Here is a 20,653-nt window from a genome sequence, read left to right as displayed (position 1 = left end):
AACATTAAAGATTAAAGTAAATATTAAAGATTCAATGCATGTGTTTAGCTTTAGGTTGAAGAGATTACAGTATCATATAACCATCATATATATGTGTTACATAGAAATGTGTTACATAGGCGGTCAGTTCGGTCTCTCCGGTTCCTGGCCGGATTGTTTCATTCTAAAGAGGTGCAGGATTGTGCTATATATACATAGATATGTACTGTAGAATAGTTTCTAATAGTGTCAGTATTCTAAATATCCATATGTTATTTTGTTGAAATCCTGCATTAAATATAAAAAACCGTACCTGATTTTTGTGAGATGATGAAACAGACATGCAATGTTCTGTAATAATATCCATCCCAGTAAACCAGCAATAAGTATATATTACTTAATAATACAAAATAAATGACCATAGTAAAAGTGGCAACGAAATAAGTCAACCTGTGTATTATGTTATGCCCATGCATTAACCTACGTACTGTCTCCTTAGTTAATAACTGGTATTTATTATCCGTATGGTTCAACATAACCGAGTTAATAATAATCATACGAAGCACACGTGTAATAACAAGTGTAATGACGTAATTTTGGGAAGAGACGTCATAACATGACGTTGCTTCTCCAGTCCTAGCTCAGACTGTACATTTGAAATATGACGTCATTTCGTCGTCTCCATCTAGTAGTGGCTGAAACATTTTGAGTTGGGTCGTGTTATTCATAAAGAAAACAACAATAATAATATGGATAATAAAGAAATTACTACACTCGCGTGTGGGCCGTACTGATTTTACGAAACTCGCTCTCGCTCGAGCAATACAATCCTGACACTCGTTTTGTAAAATCAGTACGACACACAAGCTCGTATAATAATCTCTATATTCTTTATTATTTAGTTCCCCCCTCCCACAGTATTTCCTAATTGGCAGGTGTATATTTGGTAGATAACCAGAGACATGGCAATTACCGCAGTTTAGAGACAAAATGCCTGTCGGTATTACTAACATCACAGGGTATTGTGATGTAGCCTATTTTTTACCAATCTGATGCGTCATGGCATTCCTAATATTAGTCTTTGCTTCATTGTATGGAGAAAATGTAGGCACTTATGTTATTAGCATGCAGTGGATCAGGATCCGTGTCACCATATTGCTGTAGAAAATTAAACGTTCTCCAACAAATAACATGCCACCCCTAAAATGGCAGTGAACATTATCAGCCGACATGGTTTATTGCTGTAAATAATTCTGTAAAACTCTTGATTAACTAGAGTTTCCCATCTAAAATCACAGAACTGACAAATTACGTAATTCCAAAGAAAATACAATTATCATTTGAGTATCGTGGGTGGTAGTTTTTCCTTCAACGTACCAATAGCATAGGCCTGATAGTATAAATTTTTTCCTTTGGATTTTTTTTAAGAGAGAAAACTTCTTTAAAGGCTTTTGTAGGAGATATCGCTGACACTATAATTTGCGGTATCTCCTGCGATATTCACCTAGGAGATATCGCTTCTTTTGTTACGTCACTGTGTATGTTTCAGCGCAAAACCTATCAATAGTGACGTCACGCCACTGTCGTTCTGCTAGTTAACGAGTCTACCGCTGCCAAATACAGTGACATTGAACCCACATTACTGACATTGTTTACAAATGAAAATAATGATAATGGATGATAAAAAGAATACCCCCCTCATGTCTTGTGATATTATAATTCATCAGCACTCGTTGATAAAAGTATAAAAATCTTCGGCAAGCCTCGGATTTCATACTATTATCAACTCGTGCTGATAAATTATGATATCACAAGACACTCGGGTAATATCCTCTATATAACCCCATTTCGTTGTGTTAAGGGACATTCCCGAGTTTGCTGCATTGTAAGATGTTTCCGACTAATAAAATATTCCTACGAGTAAACATGCATATTAAAGGGACATTCCTGAGTTTGCTGCAATATTTAAGATGTTATCGACTAACAGAGACATTTTAACGATTGTAATTACATATCAAATATATTTTTCTGCATACAATATTAGTAGCTGTATATTAAACGTATTTCTGATCGTTCTAATATTTGTACTAGGTTAAATTTCATTTATTTCCTAAAATATATTCGTACGAAATTATTTGAAGACAAAATCCGGTTTGGGCTTCATACAAATATTAAGACGACCAAAAACACATTGAATATACAGACAATGATATTCTTAACAAGAATTTATATGTTTGCATTACCATAGTTTGACACCCAATAGCCGATGTATTTTTCGTGCTGGGGTGTCGTTAAACATTCATTCATTCATTCATTCATTTTACTTCCAAAAATGTAATATATATGTAAAAGTCATTAGATGGTTTTACTGAAGTTCTCAATTTCATTGTAGGGTCCAGGGTTTGTGCCTAAGGAATGGGAATGGGATAGAGAAATTGCATTTAAACCGTAATTTCTTCACAACTACTAGTTAGGGTATGGAAAGATTCCATGTCCCACTGAGAATATTTTTTTTCATGAATTTGGTCATTTTGATCCCGACCCTCCCCCACCCCACCCCCAACAAAACCGGTGTGGTGTACTCCATGAGTGTGGTAGGTGTACTGAATGTTTAGGACCATGGGCATCGTGGTCATTTTTTAATCACACACACACACACACGTACCATGCATCGCATGGACATGTTTTTATATTATAAAATACCGGCGTCGTGGTTAGGCCATCGGTCTACAGGCTGGTAGGTACTGGGTTCGGATCCCTGTCGAGGCATGGGATTTTTAATCCAGATACAGACTCCAAACCCTGAGTGAATGCTCCGCAAGGCTCACTGGGTAGATGTAAACCACTTGCACCGACTAGTGATCCATAACTGGTTCAACAAAGGCCACCGTTTGTGCTATCCTGCCTGTGGGAAGCGCAAATAAAAAATCCCTTGCTGCTAATCGGAAAGAGTAGACCATGTAGTGGCGACAGCGGGTTTCCTCTCAAACTCTGTGTGGTCCTTAGCCATATGTCTGACGCCATATAACCGTAAATAAAATGTGTTGAGTGCGTCGTTAAATAAAAAAATTCTTTCTTTATATTATAAAATCGAACGATGATTACCAAGCAACAATGACAAATGAAATGGCGCTATTCAAACGAAATAATGTGTTTACATACCTTTTTCACAATAATGAAAACCAAACAAAGAAATGCCATTTTATTAGCATTTTATTTTTTTAAAGTTGGCAGTACGTTTGTTATACAAACAATTATATGGAATGCAGAGTTCTATTTATACATGATCTATAAGTTGTGGCACAAACTACTATATAAATGATATACCATCAAGGTAAATTAATTAAAGGAACATTGCATAACAAAATGTTATTTATTGTTATATTTATTGTTTAGTCATTGTTGTTATGCAAAACATGGTAGCTGAAAGATATAAAAGCAGAATATAAGTTTTAAATTCTAGAATGTTTTGAATTGCCAATAAAGTATTTCCAAGGTGGATATACAGTAAATATTTCTTAAGGCGTATACATTACTTGTCACTGACTTTGCAAAGGATAATCCCATGCTTACAATTAATTTGTTTGTTAAAGCTGCAATCTCAGCTCACCATAATATGACGTCATTAATTTGTAAATGCAAAATGCAAACACAACCAGTTTTAATAAACGCACATGTACTATCATCAACTACCTTTATGCAAGACACTAGTCTTGTGTCGAATACGAGTATTGTAATAGATTACAGAATCGAAACAGTGGGAACGAGTCCTGGTTTGAAGTATTCAAATACAAAATGCTGGATGATCATCTCACTTTAATCAATGATTATCCACGATTGCCATTTCAGGCGCGTCTGAAGGATGTGCGTGTGTGCTTGAGGTCGATCCGAACCCCCTCCCCCCTCTCCGCTCAAGCATATTTATTTTCAATACGTCTCGACACCCCCCACCCCTGTAAATTTTGCTCGCTACAGTCTAGACCATACAGGTAAAATTCCTGCACATGTGCCTGCAATGGATATCGAAGAACCGGAGTGCAGCGAAAGAACGTTAATACAGATGGTTTGTTGTAAATGGAAGAAAAACATACTTCTTAAATGAATCCTTAGCTCATTTTAAACTACAGATATTTATTACCTAACACATGGTTATTTAGACATTTGGTCGATAACGAAAGAGAGATGAAACCCGCGCTGCCACCATATAGGCTACTCTTACCGATATAGCAGCGAGATATATTTTAGACAGGGCAGCACACAACACGGCTGTTGATGCACCAATCGTGGAGCACTGGGAGATCGATACAGCGATTCTGAATAGTTAAACAAAAAAATATACCCGAGATTGCAGCTTTAAATATAACATACGAGATGGAAGCATTTAACACTTTTCAGTGGACTTCTTCTTCGGCCACTTTGCGTTTTTCTCGCATATGTAATGTTCGTTCCTTGCGCAACTCAGATCGTCCCAATGAAATACCCCGCCCTGGTTTCTGAAAGACATGCAGAACTGTGCTGTAGGTCCACCGCCGGGTTGGCCTGCTGTCCAGTCCTCGAACCCAGGACCAGCTGCTCCTGGTGCAGGTGGTATCGGGTTAGCAGACGGATCCGTCCACCGCCAGGTCGGTGTGGTGGCATCAGCGAGCTTAGTTGCTCCAATATAGTTGTGAACTATTAACAAAATAAATACGATATTAATGTTTATCAACACCACCGAATAGTTTCACCAAAAGCAATTGTATGTGTACACATGGGTAATAATTTTAATAATAATAATAATTTATTATTATTATTATTATTATTATTATTATTATTATTATTATTATTATTATTATTATTATTATACAAGCATAATACCGAGCCGCACAAATTTACATATATGTTAAGTTATAGCGCCATAACTCTTGTCAAAAATGAGTAAATCGTCATGAAAGTCAAATTTGATGTCATCATGCTTAAGAAAATTTTCTTTTTTGATACATGTTTCGGGGGAGCATGTCTTGACAGCCCTTATAAACTTCATTCACCACAGTCTAGATATCCCCTGCTCAAATTTCTGCACAAGCGCCTTCTCTTCGAAGTGGTCAAACTAAACTTAGAAATCAATGCAGTTCAATTACTATACATGTACATTTACTACAAGTAGGGATTGATTTAATGTTTGTTTAACGACACCCCAGCACAAAAATACATATCGGCTATTGGGTGTCACAAATGGTAAGTATATGAACATATTATTTATATATAGTTATGTAAAACCACAGTGTAAGGAGCTCTGGCGGGAAAGTATAATACAATATATAAAATCGAGTTAAGTATATATTAAAATTTTGTATACAAGTCAAAGTGTTTTAAAAACTTTACAATTAACATTGGATGGAATTTAAACGATTCCAAAACATTTTTGTTGCCAAATATATCATTTCTCGTAGGCTTGAGATGATCACACTCCACCAAAATGTGACGCACAGTCAGTGTACACTGACAGTGTTCACACTGAGGAGGAGGGTCCTTCTTTAAAATAAATGAATGCGTCAAACACGTATGGCCGATGCGGGCACGGCAAAAGACCACCTCATCCTTCCTGCACCTCCTGTAGGATGACTGCCACTCTCCCAGGACTGCCTTGACAGAATGAAGCTTATTTGCAACCGCACCGTCCCAATCATCTTGCCAAGTCGAAAAGATATATTGGTTAATATGAAATTTAAAATCACTGTAGGGGACACCAACATGGACACGTGGCAAGTTCAAAGCAGACTTAGCAGCAACATCTGCCTTTTCGTTACCCGTAATGCCAACATGGCTGGGTACCCAACAAAATATAACATCTTTATTGGCAATTGATAAAAAGACACACTTTCGTATCACCATCCCAACTAAGGGATGCTCCAATTTCATGTACTGTAGAGCTTGGAGACACGAAAGTGAGTCTGTAAAAATAATATACTTGGATGCACATGAATCCTTAATCTGTTCCAGAGCTTTAATGATTGCCCAAATTTCAGCAGTAAAGATTGATGCTGAATCAGGTAATCTCATGGAAATTATTGCGTTTGATGGAAAAACTGTAGCACAAGCCACAGAATTCCCATCCCGTGATCCGTCTGTGTAAACAGGAATGTAATCACAGTACCTCTCTTGGATTTCCATGAAATGTTGTTTATAAATAACTGCATCTGTGCGATCTTTTTTTAGATGCACAAGATCGAATACAATTTTTGGTGGTTTGATACACCAAGATGGCAAAATAAAATATGAAGGCGTTTCCAAAATGTCTGTTAAATCAATGTTGGAAACTGATAAAAACTGCTTAATGCGAAGACGGACTGCGGACTCTTTCTAAATATTACACGAATGGTAACGATTTTTGCTGTACTGATGTAATACCTTTAATAGAACTATTTTCAAAAAGCAAATAAATAAAAAAGTTGTTCCAACTACCGTTTTGCAAAAATTAACAGAAGACCTAAAAACAATTGGCACAGTGAAATTTTTTAAATGTAAGCCTTATTTTGGGTTAAAATACCTTTGTTAGCATTTACCCTATAAATGTTTCCACTAAATTATTATTAAAATAACCCCAAATGGGGTTTTTTCAATGCCAAAAAGGGACCAAAGAAAAAAAAGAAATGTTTTATTTAACGACGCACTCAACACATTTTATTTACGGTTATATGGCGTCAGACATATGGTTACGGACCACACAGATTTTGAGAGGAAACTCGCTGTCGCCACTATATGGGCTACTCTTCCGATTAGCAGCAAGGGATCTTTTATTTGCGCTTCCCACAGGCAGGATAGCACAAACCATGGCCTTTTGTTGAACCAGTTATGGATCACTGGTCGGTGCAAGTGGTTTACACCTACCCATTGAGCCTTGCGGAGCACTCAATCAGGATTTGGAGTCGGTATCTGGATTAAAAATCCCATGCCTCGACTGGGATCCGAACCCAGTACCTACCAGCCTGTAGACCGATGGCCTACCACGACGCCACCGAGGCTGGTCTAAAAAAGGGACCATTGCCTTACCGTATATAGAATACTAAACGAACTTGTATGTGTCATATCATTTTTATTAAATGATTGAACAATTTTGATATATGACGAGCGAAAGCGAGTCAGATACTAACACTGTTCACGAGTTTCATAAACAGACAGACAAACTAGTTTAGTATTTTATTTATTACAAACCAACTGCAAACAAGCCGCAGCGCAGAAGTAAGATGTCGATACCTACTACACTGCAGGGTGTTTTTCTATGAATTAGGTCAGCAAGTGATCTACGTCACACGTAAACTTAAACGACGTCACAGTGAGCAACGAGACGTTATCAATGTACAGTTTAGATTTTAGCGCAAAGTTTGCATTAATTATTAATTAATGAGGTTTTGAAATTCACAATAATGACTGAATTGTTGATCGGACCAGCAAAGATTGAGAAGAGTGAATGGGATTGTGACTAGATGTGACGCTGATATTTTATACATAGGACCTTAAAGAATCGTAGCAGGTCGGCGACATCGTTTTGTCTTCGTACACAATATGCCCAGATATAACGGCCTATCTCACCGCAATTTCAATTCATTGCCATATTTCCGTTAATATAATTTTGACTTCGTCGGGTGCTCTTTTTCTGCATTGTATCCACACTATACTCTGTACTGTGTACTATACTGTACTATAGCTGCCCTTTTCAAACCTTGCACCCTTCCCTAACAATCCTGGATCCACCCCTGATAATATACATTATATTATGTATACGGTCCAATCCAAGAATACAGTGATATTACCAACATTTTCATATACTGGTACAGTTGAAGTCAACTGTAGATCTTTAAACATTGTAGATAAAAATGTCTATTAAAAATAGCTCATATTGAAATAATATGTTTGCTAAGCCAACAGGTTTCGTTAAAATATATAATTTTGGGATGGTTGATAAGTTACTTGAAATTAAGTACTTAATTAAAACATAAACAAATGTCCGCCATTTTGTATCAACAGAAAATGCACCAATGCAGGGACATGGTTGGGGTCACATCAAAGTTATCTGATCATTTTGTGTTGTAGTCAATCAGCAATGGATTAACAACAATTATATTACCAAAAAATAGACTTGTCGTGATGACAACACCACTCTTTTTCAATATCTAATGGCGGTCTCATTAATTTCTTACTAAAATAAACATTAGCAATTAAAATAAGTTCTGTGTTTTGTATAGAGTTATTTCAATGTAGTTTGTACACGTTACAACTACTGATATCCTTGTAGTACTTGTAATTATCGCCAACGAACATGTGGTTTTCAACAACAAAAACACTGCAATGGACTGGTGGCAGTGCGGTCTCTACTACAGGGAATTTGATGAGGGAACAATGAATTAATTAATTAATGTTTAATGATACCCCAGCACAAAACGACAGCCCGGCTATTGGGTGTCATAAATGGTAGGTATATAAAAATAGTATTTATATAATTATGTACAACCACAGTGTAAAGAGCTGTGGGGACAAAGTACCGTATAATATAATGCATAAATCAAGGCAAGTATATTTTTAAACTTTGTATTGTTCCAAGTGTTCTAAGAACTTTAAAATTAATTCTGGGTGGAATTAAAAAGATTCAAAAACATTTCCGTTTAATATATATCATTTCTCGTCGGCTTGAGATGATCACACTCCACCAAAATGTGGCGCACAAGTCAGTGTACACTGACAATGTTCACACTGAAGAGGAGGGTCCTTTTTTTTAAAATAAATGAATGCGTCAAATATGTATGGCCGATGCGGGCACGGCAGAAGACTACTTTATCCTCCCTGCACCGCCTGTAGGATGACTGCTACTCTCGCAGGACTTGCTGGGCATTTCCACAGTGACGGACGTTACATTCAGAGAAGTTGGAGGTCATTCCAACTGACCTGATTGTTAGAGTGGTACCCCTAGTAAATTGGTCTTGTGCCAATATTCATACCTATTTGGTGCCACAGAGAAAAGTGTTTACCAATATTTATGAATTGGTGGGTAATCAGAAATATGTGCGTGACAGACGTTACTTCTAAAGAACATGGGTAAAAAGCAATTAACTTCATTTCCAAATTGTGTGGGACCCTTAAATTGTACAAATCAACGTTTGCCTTCGAAGTAAAGGTAACATGGCTAGATGACCAGCAATTACAATTCAGCTCTAAACTAAAAGTATACGGAAAATTATAACATAATTGTGTGTGACGGAAGTTACGTGATGGATGTTACATTTTGTCTACTGACATAAAATGACGTTCTGAGTCTATAAAACGCAGTACATTGTCCACTGATTTGATGATAAAAGCATGTTAATGCATGGTGAACATCATGACGTGGATTTTGATTAATTTTAATTAAACTTTCACAGACTTTCAATTTAATACAAGCCACTGAGGTTTTATCAGTATATCCATAGTCTCTTTATATTTCTGTCATGCAACAGCCTTCATGTTTTTTTTAAAGTTAAAGCTAATGAAAATACTGTCAGGTTGAAGACAAACAATGTCCCCTAAAATGGTTTCAAAAGGGTCTGCAAATAAAACAAAAACCCCCTATGTCGATAATAATAAGTTACAAGACTACCAATGTCATATCCGGGTGTATTTTTAGATTATAATCATTGTATGGAAATATTTGATATATGTCACAGTATTTGCTGGTGTCATACGATATGGATTTATTAAAATATTAATAGGTGTATCAAAACTATGGTTAATGAAATTTCGGGGATCTCGCCTGCCCCCCCTCCCTCCACTCACGACACCACCACATTCATCCATTTTGTTCCACATGATGGGTGGTGGCAGCCTTTTCTTTATCTTCTCTCTGACATAGATTATCTTGTCTTCTTTGAATGGCCAGTTCCAGGTAGTACTTACCTTCGTGATTTCCATCATGAATCAGAAAAGTGTTCATCATTAATAACCCACCAGTCACAACTTAGATTGGCACAACAGTATCTGCGTTTAATTTGTGACGCATTATCTTTTTTATTGAGTTCATACTTTTATATTTGAGTATGTTGCCTGGTGAAATTGAAATTGAATTGTCTTGAAAATAGCTCATAGTATGAACCAATGTATTTCTGGATATGCATGTAGTAATGTTTTGTATTTCGTGTATCTCTATATAATTTTTTGTCTCAAATAATGTTGTACATATAAATTTATTAATTTTGGCAAAGACCATACGAAATACAAATTACTTCAGCCAAAGGTCATACCAAATGTATTTATTCATATAAAGTTTTAAATGCAAAACATTGTAAGGTAAGATAGCGTTTTAAAAACAGAAACCTCAGGATAGTCTCTTATAGTACAAAATAATTATGGGTAAAATAGTGAAACCACCTTTTGTTGTAAAGATGTAAAGATGTTAAATGAAGACTTTTTTATGACTGGTGTAAAGTCATGGGACACGGGTTGGGACAGGTAAAAGACGAGAGCGTTACCTCTGAGCTACAACCATCACGCCCCTTTCCTCTGTTCCTTAAAGTATGGTTATAGTCTTAATACTGGTTTCACAGTGATCATATTTCCGGATGAGCATTTACACGAACATTAGAACAATATGAAACACTGTTTTCACAATTATATTGACAGGTGAGCATTTAACACGAACATAAAAATACCATGAAACACTGGTTTTCATTTGATTTCAATACTAAACTATGATATAGCGACCAAATTTAATGAGTAGATTTTGTTTTATTAATTATATTAATTAGATATGCGCATCAACATTTTAAAGGTCCACTATTTAATGTCCCGGAGCAAGTCGCTGGCTATCCAGAGACAGGCCCCAGGACGGGAATGCTCGAAACTCTAGTGGTATATGAGCATGCAAAAATTATTCGCACTCGCACTCGCACTAAAATATGATTTTACCTCGATTTGTTGGTGTCATCGTCTTCAAAAAATCATTTTCTGCCATGTTGTCCACAATTGCGAGATCCGCTCCCAAAACGAAACATGCTGCCTGTAAGATATCGACAAATAGGAAATTGGAAGTTTGTTTTGTTTAACGACACCACTAGAACACGTTGATTTATTAACCATCGGCTATTGGATGTCAACCATTTGGTCATTTTGACATAGTCTTACAGAGTAAACCCGCTACAAAGCACCATCTAGCAGACAGGACAGCACATACCACGGCCTTTGATATACCAGTCGTGGTGCACTGGCTGGAACGAGGAATAGCCCAATGGATCCACCGATGGGAATCGATCCTAGACTGACAGCGCATCAGGCGAGCGTTTTACCACTGGGCTGTCCCACCTCTTAGTATGGCAAACTCGTGTTGAGTCGGGACAATTCCATGTTCGTATTATTATAAAGATATTGTAAATTATTGATTTAAAAACTAAACGTAATATAAATAGTCGTGAACAACAACATAGTCTAGTCAATCTAAGAGACCTACCACAAACCACAAATTGCAACATATTGTTTTTCTTCACAATACGTTTTAGAGAGGCCTCTAAAACAACGTATTAAAAATGCACCCAAATACACATTGGGGAAATATGCCTAATTTGTATATATTCAACATGGCTGTCAAAATGCCCGAAGACAACCTTTTGACAATATAATAAGTGTTTTAGTAATTTACAGTTTAAACTGTATGTCTTGAATATGGGGAACCTTTTAGAAGATAAATTTGCATAAATCCAATATGGCTGCCCAAATCCCTGGCAATGGCTTATTTGTACCATATAAAAGCTACAACGTGAACATTTTATGTGGTTTTAAAGTCAAGATTAGGCTTTGGAGAATGTTATCATTGATCAATTTGTGTCTAATGAAGGTCAATGACCGATAACGAACCACCAATTTACCACAATTTTAATCCGTACCATTTGTCTATGTGTAATGTGCTACCAAACCTTTAAAGTTACATTCTCTGGTTACCATATTATAACATCATGTACAAATGTGAAATACAAGCTCAAATGCACTTTTTAAAAAAGTCGTGTGTGTTCGCTATGAACGGATATCGTCAAACGTATAGGCTTGATTCGTCGCCTGTGCCGCCATTGCTCGGCAAAGCACAAACGACAGCCTGTTGTCAGTTTCAGTTAACACGTGCGTTTGCCGATTTCAAATTGTAGGTTTCGTCTCAAAAAATTAAAAGAAAAATCTTGCGTTTTACGAAGAACGTTCGGTTGAGGATACGGTACTAGAGTCTTTAGTTAAAACCGGTTTGATCTTGACAACGTATTATCGACAGTCGTACCTTCCTATTTCAGAATTGATATTTTATAAAGTGTTAGTAGAACTTTCAAAGTTTAGTTTGTATACTAGTAACACATTAATCATGTATATATTTTTAAAATAAAATATACTAAAGTAGACAATGAACGTTTTCACTTCTTAATTTTACGTGTTAAAATCGATAAATTCAAATAAATATTATTTCGTTTGGAAAGGGTAAAGTTGGGGGGGGGAGGGGTTGTTTAACGACATCAAAGATAAAGCATATTGATTTAATAATCATCCGACCCCATACATCCGTAAATAAAATGTGTTGAGAGCGTCGTTAAATAAAACATATCCTATCCTTCCTTCCATCTGCTGTTGGATGTCTAACATTTGGTAATTTTGACATATAATCTTAGAGAGGAATCGGGTGCATGTGCAGGAGGAGGGTATTGGAGGTCGAAACCCTTACTTGCCCAAGCTTAAAAATTTGTTTAATTTTTTTTTTTGGGGGGGGGGGCATGGGCCCATATAAACTTCGCTCAACACAGTCTATAACCCCAACCCCGCTGAAATCCCTGCACACGCGCCTTGGAAACCCGCTACATTTTTTTTTTTAGCAAGGGATCGTTTATATGTACCATCCCACAAACAGGATATCACATACCATGGTCTTTTTGTATACCCGCCGATGGGGATCGATCCTAGACTGACCGCGCATTTCCGAAAAACACATTTTTAGGTCTAAGTAATGAATAAAAATAACGTATAGTCTTGAAAAATATTACGTAAATCAAACACAGTACCCTCTTCCTCTACCCCTAGAGCGTTACGTAATTAGTAACACCCCGTTACATGTAACGCGTATTCCAACAGCTGGCCACTGTCAAAATTTCAAGGCAAATCCCCCACTCACCGACCCCTGGAAAGGCGTTGTACCATACCTCTATGGATATAAATATGTTTTGGAGATATGAGACGACCCCTCAATCAAGACACTTAAATTTGTTTTAAAATTGCGAAATCTCACGTGATCTCTTGTTGGGAATTCTATACTTGTGATAAGCCAATGAAAACCGAGATCGGTACGAGCCCGTCAAAAGTGTCCCACTTTCAAAATACTGGCTTTGTTTTTGACCTGGATAAGCCAGCGTAGTGAAACCAATGCGGAGTGCGGCGTCATATATGCACCAAACGTAATTGGATTTTCTGTTCTATATGCTTAAATAATAAAAAATATTCCAAGGAATGTAGTTTTAACATAATATATGTATTCAACATATGTTTATCCTCTTATGTTTTTAGGATACAACGCTTGTATTATACATGGAAGGTTTGGATAAATAGGGGAAGACAATATAACTAGTCAAATAGTCTGCTCTCCAGGACATACACACATCCATCGTCATCTAAAACGTGATCAAAAGTTTGTTTTGTTGAACGACACCACTAGAGCACATTGATGTATTAATCATCGGCTATTGGATGTCAAACATTTGGTAATTCTGACTCGTATAGTCATTAGAGGAAACCCGCTACATTTTTCTAATGCAGCAAGGGATCTTTTTATATGCACCATCCCACAGACAGGATAGCACATACCACGGCCTTTTATATACCAGTCGTGATGCAGTAGCTGGAACGAGAAATAGCCGAATGGGCTCACCGACGGGGATCGATCCTAAATCGACCGCGCATCAAGCGAGCGCTTTACCACTGGGCTACGTCCCGTCCTGGTCCACTTCAGAGACATGGGTGATTTATAAACATTCATGACTTAGTTGTTCAGCACAGATTCTGATTAGAGTCTTATCTAATAAACCTCCACCTGTCCCTTCACTGGGTCAAGAATTGGTAAATTTGTTTCTATATAACACCATCATAAGTGTTATATAATACATTATTACCTCCATTCCATTTTTAAAATGTGGTGGGTTAAGCTGCTAAATCCGCTAGATTGAGTAGGTATGGGGAATGAACAGCTACAAGAAATATTTCAATATGACCTGTCAAGCTACCCTCCTAATTTATTTGACAACAGTTCAACGTGCATCAACTTCCAAGAATGCGTGTGGTTGATGACACTGACCTGTTGATTCGCCATGCAGTTTACTTCAGGCCTGAAGACAAAGCAGGGACATACAAGTTACCACGATGCTGTCTAGGTGCCAATGTCTGTGAGAACATGTTTGTCCATGACTTGCTAGGATGTGACACAACATTAAGAATGTTTGGCATTGGCAAAGGTGTTGTTTTAAAGTAACTTAGAAACATTGCAGAATTTCATCTCCAGGCAGACGTGTTCTACGACAGAATTGCTACAGATGAGGAGATTGCTACAGCTGGGGAAAGTGCACTGGTTAGTCTGAAATAATTCTAACAGAAAGTAGGTTCTAGCACTTCAGTGTTCAGCCTCCGATATTGCCTCAAACATATGCAGCAGTCCGATTCCGCAGCTACAGAATTTACCACCACATGCAGACTTGTACAGGGTTGGAACCCACTGACTGGGGTTGATAACCTCATCCCAATAACCAACATAATCAATAGTTGTTGCTTGGCAAAACAAGGTTTACTATAGTGTATAAGATGCAGAATAACAGTCCAATGCAGTAACATCAATCATAAATGTCACTGATGTACCAAAGAAATTTATAAATTTCTTTAAAGCACTTGTGTATTAATTTGTGACTTTACCAGAATAAATGTTACTTCTTGTGTTATTATTATATTATTCACATTCGATGTTTCGTTGACAATTCAGCATTATGCTTTTATTTGCACACTAACACATATATAACGTTACAGTATTAGGCAACTTGCTATCCCAAACCTGAAACAGTAGTTGAATTCACACATCCTTAGTCTATACAAGTTTTATACATCTATTACAACAAGAACAACAAAAGTATTGTCTTTGTTTTCTAGATGTCGCGTTATTTATAAAAATGTCAATATGTTAATGGAAAATGTCGTCTCAATGCTCGTGAAAATGTTGAAAATTATGGACGGCCCCTAAAACCAAATGGCATGCAGCGTTTTCGTTATCGCAGTCAACTAAAGCAAGAGACTCGCACATTTAAAAACAAATCTGAACAGTATTAAAATATATTTGGGTTGGATATTTGCTCACGGTTATATGTCCCCTAAATTGCTATGGATAGTATACAAATGTCTCAATATTTTAACGATGTACGGAGACCAGCAAATAAAACAATTATTTGTTCTTCTTTTTTATGTTTTATTTAATGACACACTCAACACATTATAAATTTCACAGTTATATAGGTGTTTGACTTATGGTTAAGAACTACACAGATAATAATGAGGAAGGAAACACACAAACGCAACTCCATGGGCTATTCTATTCGATTAGCAGCAACTGGTTGTTTTATAGGTACCACCCCACAGGCAATTTATACTACATTACCAGGATTACAAGATGGCGCCCAGCATGTCTTGAATAATAGTTCACTTTTCCACATGATATCATTGCATCGTGGTTAGATATGGGCATATGTTTTAACACACTATACACGAATATGGAGATGGTTTCTTTGCTTTTTATGGATGCCAAGCTAGTCCATCTATAAGACTGATAACGAAGGACTCGATGTGCTGGGGAAACAGACACGTTTTCATGCACGTGCTAAGTGACATATTGAAAAATTACAGATATGGAAAAACGCCATGCAAAAGCACATGCTGACCATTTTATTTTGAAGCGTATAGCACCAAATAAAATGCCATAGACAACAATAGCAAATGTGGCTAACGCTGCTACATTTTAACGTTTCCATCAACCTTTAAATCACCAAAAAGTGAGGTCACGATAACAATTTTAGAAAGCGTCCTTAACTACCCCGTTCATCAGAGAAACTGAGGCACTCTGCACATGCTTCAAGTGCAATGGTACCTGGTACGTACACTGGTGCCAACTGGCCACATGAAACAAACGTTTATGACAACACGTACTGTCATGTATCTCACCAATGACGATATTTAATACTCTTTTTAAAGTTAGACTTTGATCGTGAGATGCTATTTAGCATTTTACTACCTACAGGTAGTACTAAACCAAATAACTTCCGGCCGGGTCAAAGTTGGAGGTGCACCGAACTTTTGATAGAGAAGTGAACACCACAAGTCCTGTGATTTGGTTATAAATGTGAGTGTGTTGGTTGTAAAAAATAATAGTTTCATCTGGGTAAAAAAAATGTGCAATTTTATTTCATCTAGTACCAATGTGTCAAGTAGCCTTGTGCTTGAAACATGTATGGGGTACCTGTAAAAAAAAGTACTCAAATTTTGTGCGAAACTAGGGTAGTCATAGACGCTACCCGTTATCTCAGAAACGAGCAGCTTGACCCCCATTTTTTTCTGATTCACTTTAAGTGTAAGGGGTGGTAGTATTTATATCCGTGGCGTTTATGTCGGTTGATACGTTGCAGGTAGGAGTTTTAGCCACATATGTTACTATTGTCGTCTATGAGATTTGATTTGGTAGTATACACCCTATAGATGCTATTCGGCATTTTACTACCTACTGTACAGCTAAGAAGACAATACGTCTAGAGGCATTTTCAAAAATTGCCGAAGATTGTTAACAGTGTGTATTTGTAATACACTTAAGGTACATTTATTTGTCTCATTCATTTTAACTTGATTTGATTAAGGTTCAGGCACGATGTCCTGGAGACAGTTCAACTACCCGGGCTGTCTTTAAAGGACAGTGGGTTAATTACTAATCGTTAGTGAAAGGTCAGTATAGTGGCCTTCACTGCTGGACTGTTAAAACCCCTTTGTAGGAGCTGTTACCGGGGTGCGAACACTGTACCTACCAGCCTTTAGAACGATGATTCAACCATTACATCATTAAACAGGGGTTCAAAAATTTTCAAAAAAATTACTTGCCACAGGGCAAGTGCCAGTCAGATATTCACTTGCCCCATATATTTTTCCACTTGCCCATACTTCTTAAGGTAACCAATTGTGTTATTCCTATTTAATTTAATACAGTGCTTAATAGTGTAATAATATTGAAAGTAATTGGTTTGATTGTACAAATAAAGAATTTTGCCAATAGGTTACAACACTTACTCAGGAAGTACTAAATGTCTATGTCTGTCCAGTAGTATCCACTGTCTTCTCTATTCGTTGATTTAAACTTTATTTTTTAAATAGTGTCCATTTGTTGATTTAAACTTTGTTATTTGTCTGGTAGTGTCCACTTGTTCATCTCAATATAATTATTGTGTCGATGTATGTATTAGTGGCCGTGGATGTGGCGAGAACCTTTTCCACTTGTGAGCCATTCTTTTTTGGCTGGCATTGGTTGAAAAATGTTTATGGATTTTGGCCCATGTGTCATTATTGTGAGTATATTATTTAACATTATCTGCCCCAAGACACTTCTCTAGGATGTTTTTACCCTGTTCTTAGCTGAGAAAAGTCTCTCGCAAACAGCCGTGGCTGGGCTCAAAGTAAACATGAGCTCTGTTAATGTTTTTAAATAGTGCATGATTGGTAAACAACAGAAGGTGACGGGGTGTACATCCATTGGAGCCTTGTATTTTTAATTTATTGAGCATAATTTATTTGTTAAAAACTATTACTAAAGCAGAAAACATTTATATATTCATGTATGTTTAGAGGGCATCGCACCATCACGATTATGGCGTAGGGCTAATGAAATCTAACTTGTCACGATTATAACGTAGGGCTAATGAAATCTAGCTTCACCATACCCGTTCATTTTACACGGACGTAGATTTGCATTTGCAAAGTACCGAAAAACATTAAGTATGTTCTGCTACAAGGTTTATGATATCTAAACTAAAATATATTGCAACGTTTATAAGAATACAGTTCATAATATTTATGCTTTGTTCAAGTGAACTCGGAAATTATTAACATGCTTGACGCCCCCGTTCATTTGCAAAGTGCAGATTCCACCACGTTAATGTCTAATATAATTTTAATATGACAATTTTTGCAAGGATTAAACATTTTGATTGCATACACAAGGCATGTATATTTTATTTTTATTTAAAATACACCTGCGAAGTCACAGTATTGTTTCAACGCTCCATTGTTTTTTTCAGTAATGGAGAGATGAAACCCTACTTAATTAACCCACCAAAATCATTGGTGTTAATTTCCATACTAACATATATGCATATAAAATTATTACTTAGTGGTGTATTTTAAGTAGGGGAATATCCTCTTAACTCTACATTCCTGAAAAATACTGGGACTCGTCTCCATTATTTTTCAGGAATGGAGAGTTACTCGGACATTCCCCTACACGTAAGCTGTAAAGCGTGTTGGACGCTATTTCCAAGTTTCATAGTAACAGGGGAATAACTCTAAAGTTGTTATTGAACTTTTCAACACATTGTTTTCCGTTTTGGTGTGTTGACGCATTGGTAAGAGTTTCGATCCAGCATTTAGGGTTAGGGTTAATTCTCCTTAGAGCTATGTAAATGCTCGACCGATCGGAACTCTTTCCAAAGGTTTTACCGAGATTCGTAAGAAAACAAAAAAAAACCCAAAAAACACAACAGTTTTAGGTGTTAATTAGTCACTTGTCATCGGGCATATGCAGTTAACATAATTACTTGCCTGTATGAAAATTCCACTTGGCACGGGCGTCGGGCGATGGGATTTTTGAACCCCTGATCAAAGCCAGCATTCTAAGGCATATTGCATGTGAAATAATAGATATTGCGAATGAAATGGAAATCGCAGCAAGTAGGAAGTAGAGTACATAACATAGTTTTGCTAAGACACTGCATATTAAAATGGTTTACAATACGTACGTTATTTATTCACAGTAATGATCAGTGATAAAAACAAACATGAGATGTCTTGCCTTCAAAGCCTTAACCGACGCCATATAACCGTAAATAATATGTGTTGAGTGCATCGTTAAATAAAATATTTCCTCCCTTCAAAGCCTTAAAGTCAAATAAAATGTTCGCGATGGCCGTTTTATATGGTAAAATAAGCCATTTCCGACAATTTGGGCAGCCATATTGGATTTATACAAATTAAAAAAGTGCCCATGTAAAATTCTACATCTTCAAAATGGTTCCCCATGCTTAAAGAAATACATTTTAAACTGTAAAATCACCGAACTACCTTGCTTAGTACTTGCTCTATGGCTAAAAAGGTTGTCTGCGGAAAGGTTGGCAGCCATATTGAATTTATACAAATTAGGCATATTTCCCCAAGGTGTATTCGGGTGCATGTTTAATCTGTTGTTCTAGAGATCTCTCAAAAATGCATTGTGAAAAAGGGGAAATTTTTTTACAATTTGTGGTGGGTCTGTCCCCAAATTGACTAGATTAATATTCTTTAATATATTTTCATATCGGTATATGTTAGATAGAACTTTCATTGTGCAAAACGTATATATAAATATTATCCATTGAGTTATATCTATCGTTTTCACATATCGGTCATCTGTATTTATGGTATAGTTGTTTAGGTTGTTTATCAGTTGGTACTAAAGTCTTAGCTGTTGATACAAACGAATCTGTAAATAACAAGAAAGGTGAATCATTGACTTGTTATCACTATTTGTCATATAATTCTGATCACGCACCCGAGCTTCAAACCAACTTTGAGCCTGTGTAGTTGAAAAGTAAAAGCATGTGTCTTGAAACGCTTTGAATCCAAGGCCACATTCAACTGCAAGTATAAGAAAACAGAATGATACTTAAAATTAAATGTTTCCAATGAATTCGCCATATTCTTACCTTTATCCTCTCTCTCTCTCTCTCTCTCTCTCTCTCTCTCTCTCTCTCTCTCTCTCTCTCTCTCTCTCTCTCTCTCTCTCTCTCTCTCTCTCTCTCTCTCTCTCTCTCTCTCTCTCTCTCTCTCTCATTATTTTTGTTTTTCTCTCAATGTATATAAAGACAACACACCACCGTTTATCGTGCACCCAGATGCAATTCCCTCACATGTTACTATTGCGAGGAGGTTGCATAGTACCAAAGAAGTTCCGTGTCAAAGTTTGAGGTGCACCGTCAAATATTTACGGAGTAAAAGCAGCTGTGGGTGTGATTGGTAGTAATATGTGACATTGATTATTTGTGCAAATACTATTATCCATTGACAATAAATAAATACACTTTTAATTGTTATACAGTTGTTACGTAGTATATACCAGAGGTTGAAACTAATGTGGGGTACCCCAAAAAATGGAACTGCAATTTTCAGCAAAAATTACGGTTGCTATTAAAAACATTATTTAAATCTCTTAAATGGTATGTGACACACACACACACACACACACACACACACACACACACACACACACACCCCATTGACAACGTTATAAACTACTGGGCGATAATCGAAAAAAAACGTCTATATTCTCACATAGAAATGATATTGAATTGCACTGAGTAACCGACGGACAATCCTTATAATTAAATTT

General features: G+C 36.7%; 1 protein-coding gene across 1 annotated transcript; it reads right to left on the bottom strand.

Annotated features, from left to right (window-relative positions):
* Nucleotides 1–3,949: 3,949 nt before the first annotated feature.
* LOC121373888 lies at nucleotides 3,950–19,914 on the bottom strand. Its single transcript, XM_041500686.1, has 3 exons — nucleotides 19,817–19,914; nucleotides 10,894–10,984; nucleotides 3,950–4,650 (listed from the first exon to the last, which is right to left on the bottom strand). The coding sequence occupies exons 2-3, from the start codon at nucleotides 10,937–10,939 to the stop codon at nucleotides 4,361–4,363; spliced, it is 336 nt and encodes a 111-aa protein (XP_041356620.1). The 5' UTR covers nucleotides 10,940–10,984; nucleotides 19,817–19,914; the 3' UTR covers nucleotides 3,950–4,360.
* Between the last annotated feature and the right edge of the window lie 739 nt (nucleotides 19,915–20,653).

Source organism: Gigantopelta aegis, chromosome 6 (assembly GCF_016097555.1).
Source record: "Gigantopelta aegis isolate Gae_Host chromosome 6, Gae_host_genome, whole genome shotgun sequence".
NCBI lineage: Eukaryota > Metazoa > Mollusca > Gastropoda > Neomphalida > Peltospiridae > Gigantopelta > Gigantopelta aegis.
The sequence above is the reverse complement of the archived record's forward strand: the minus strand, read 5'-3'. Positions and strand labels throughout refer to the sequence as shown.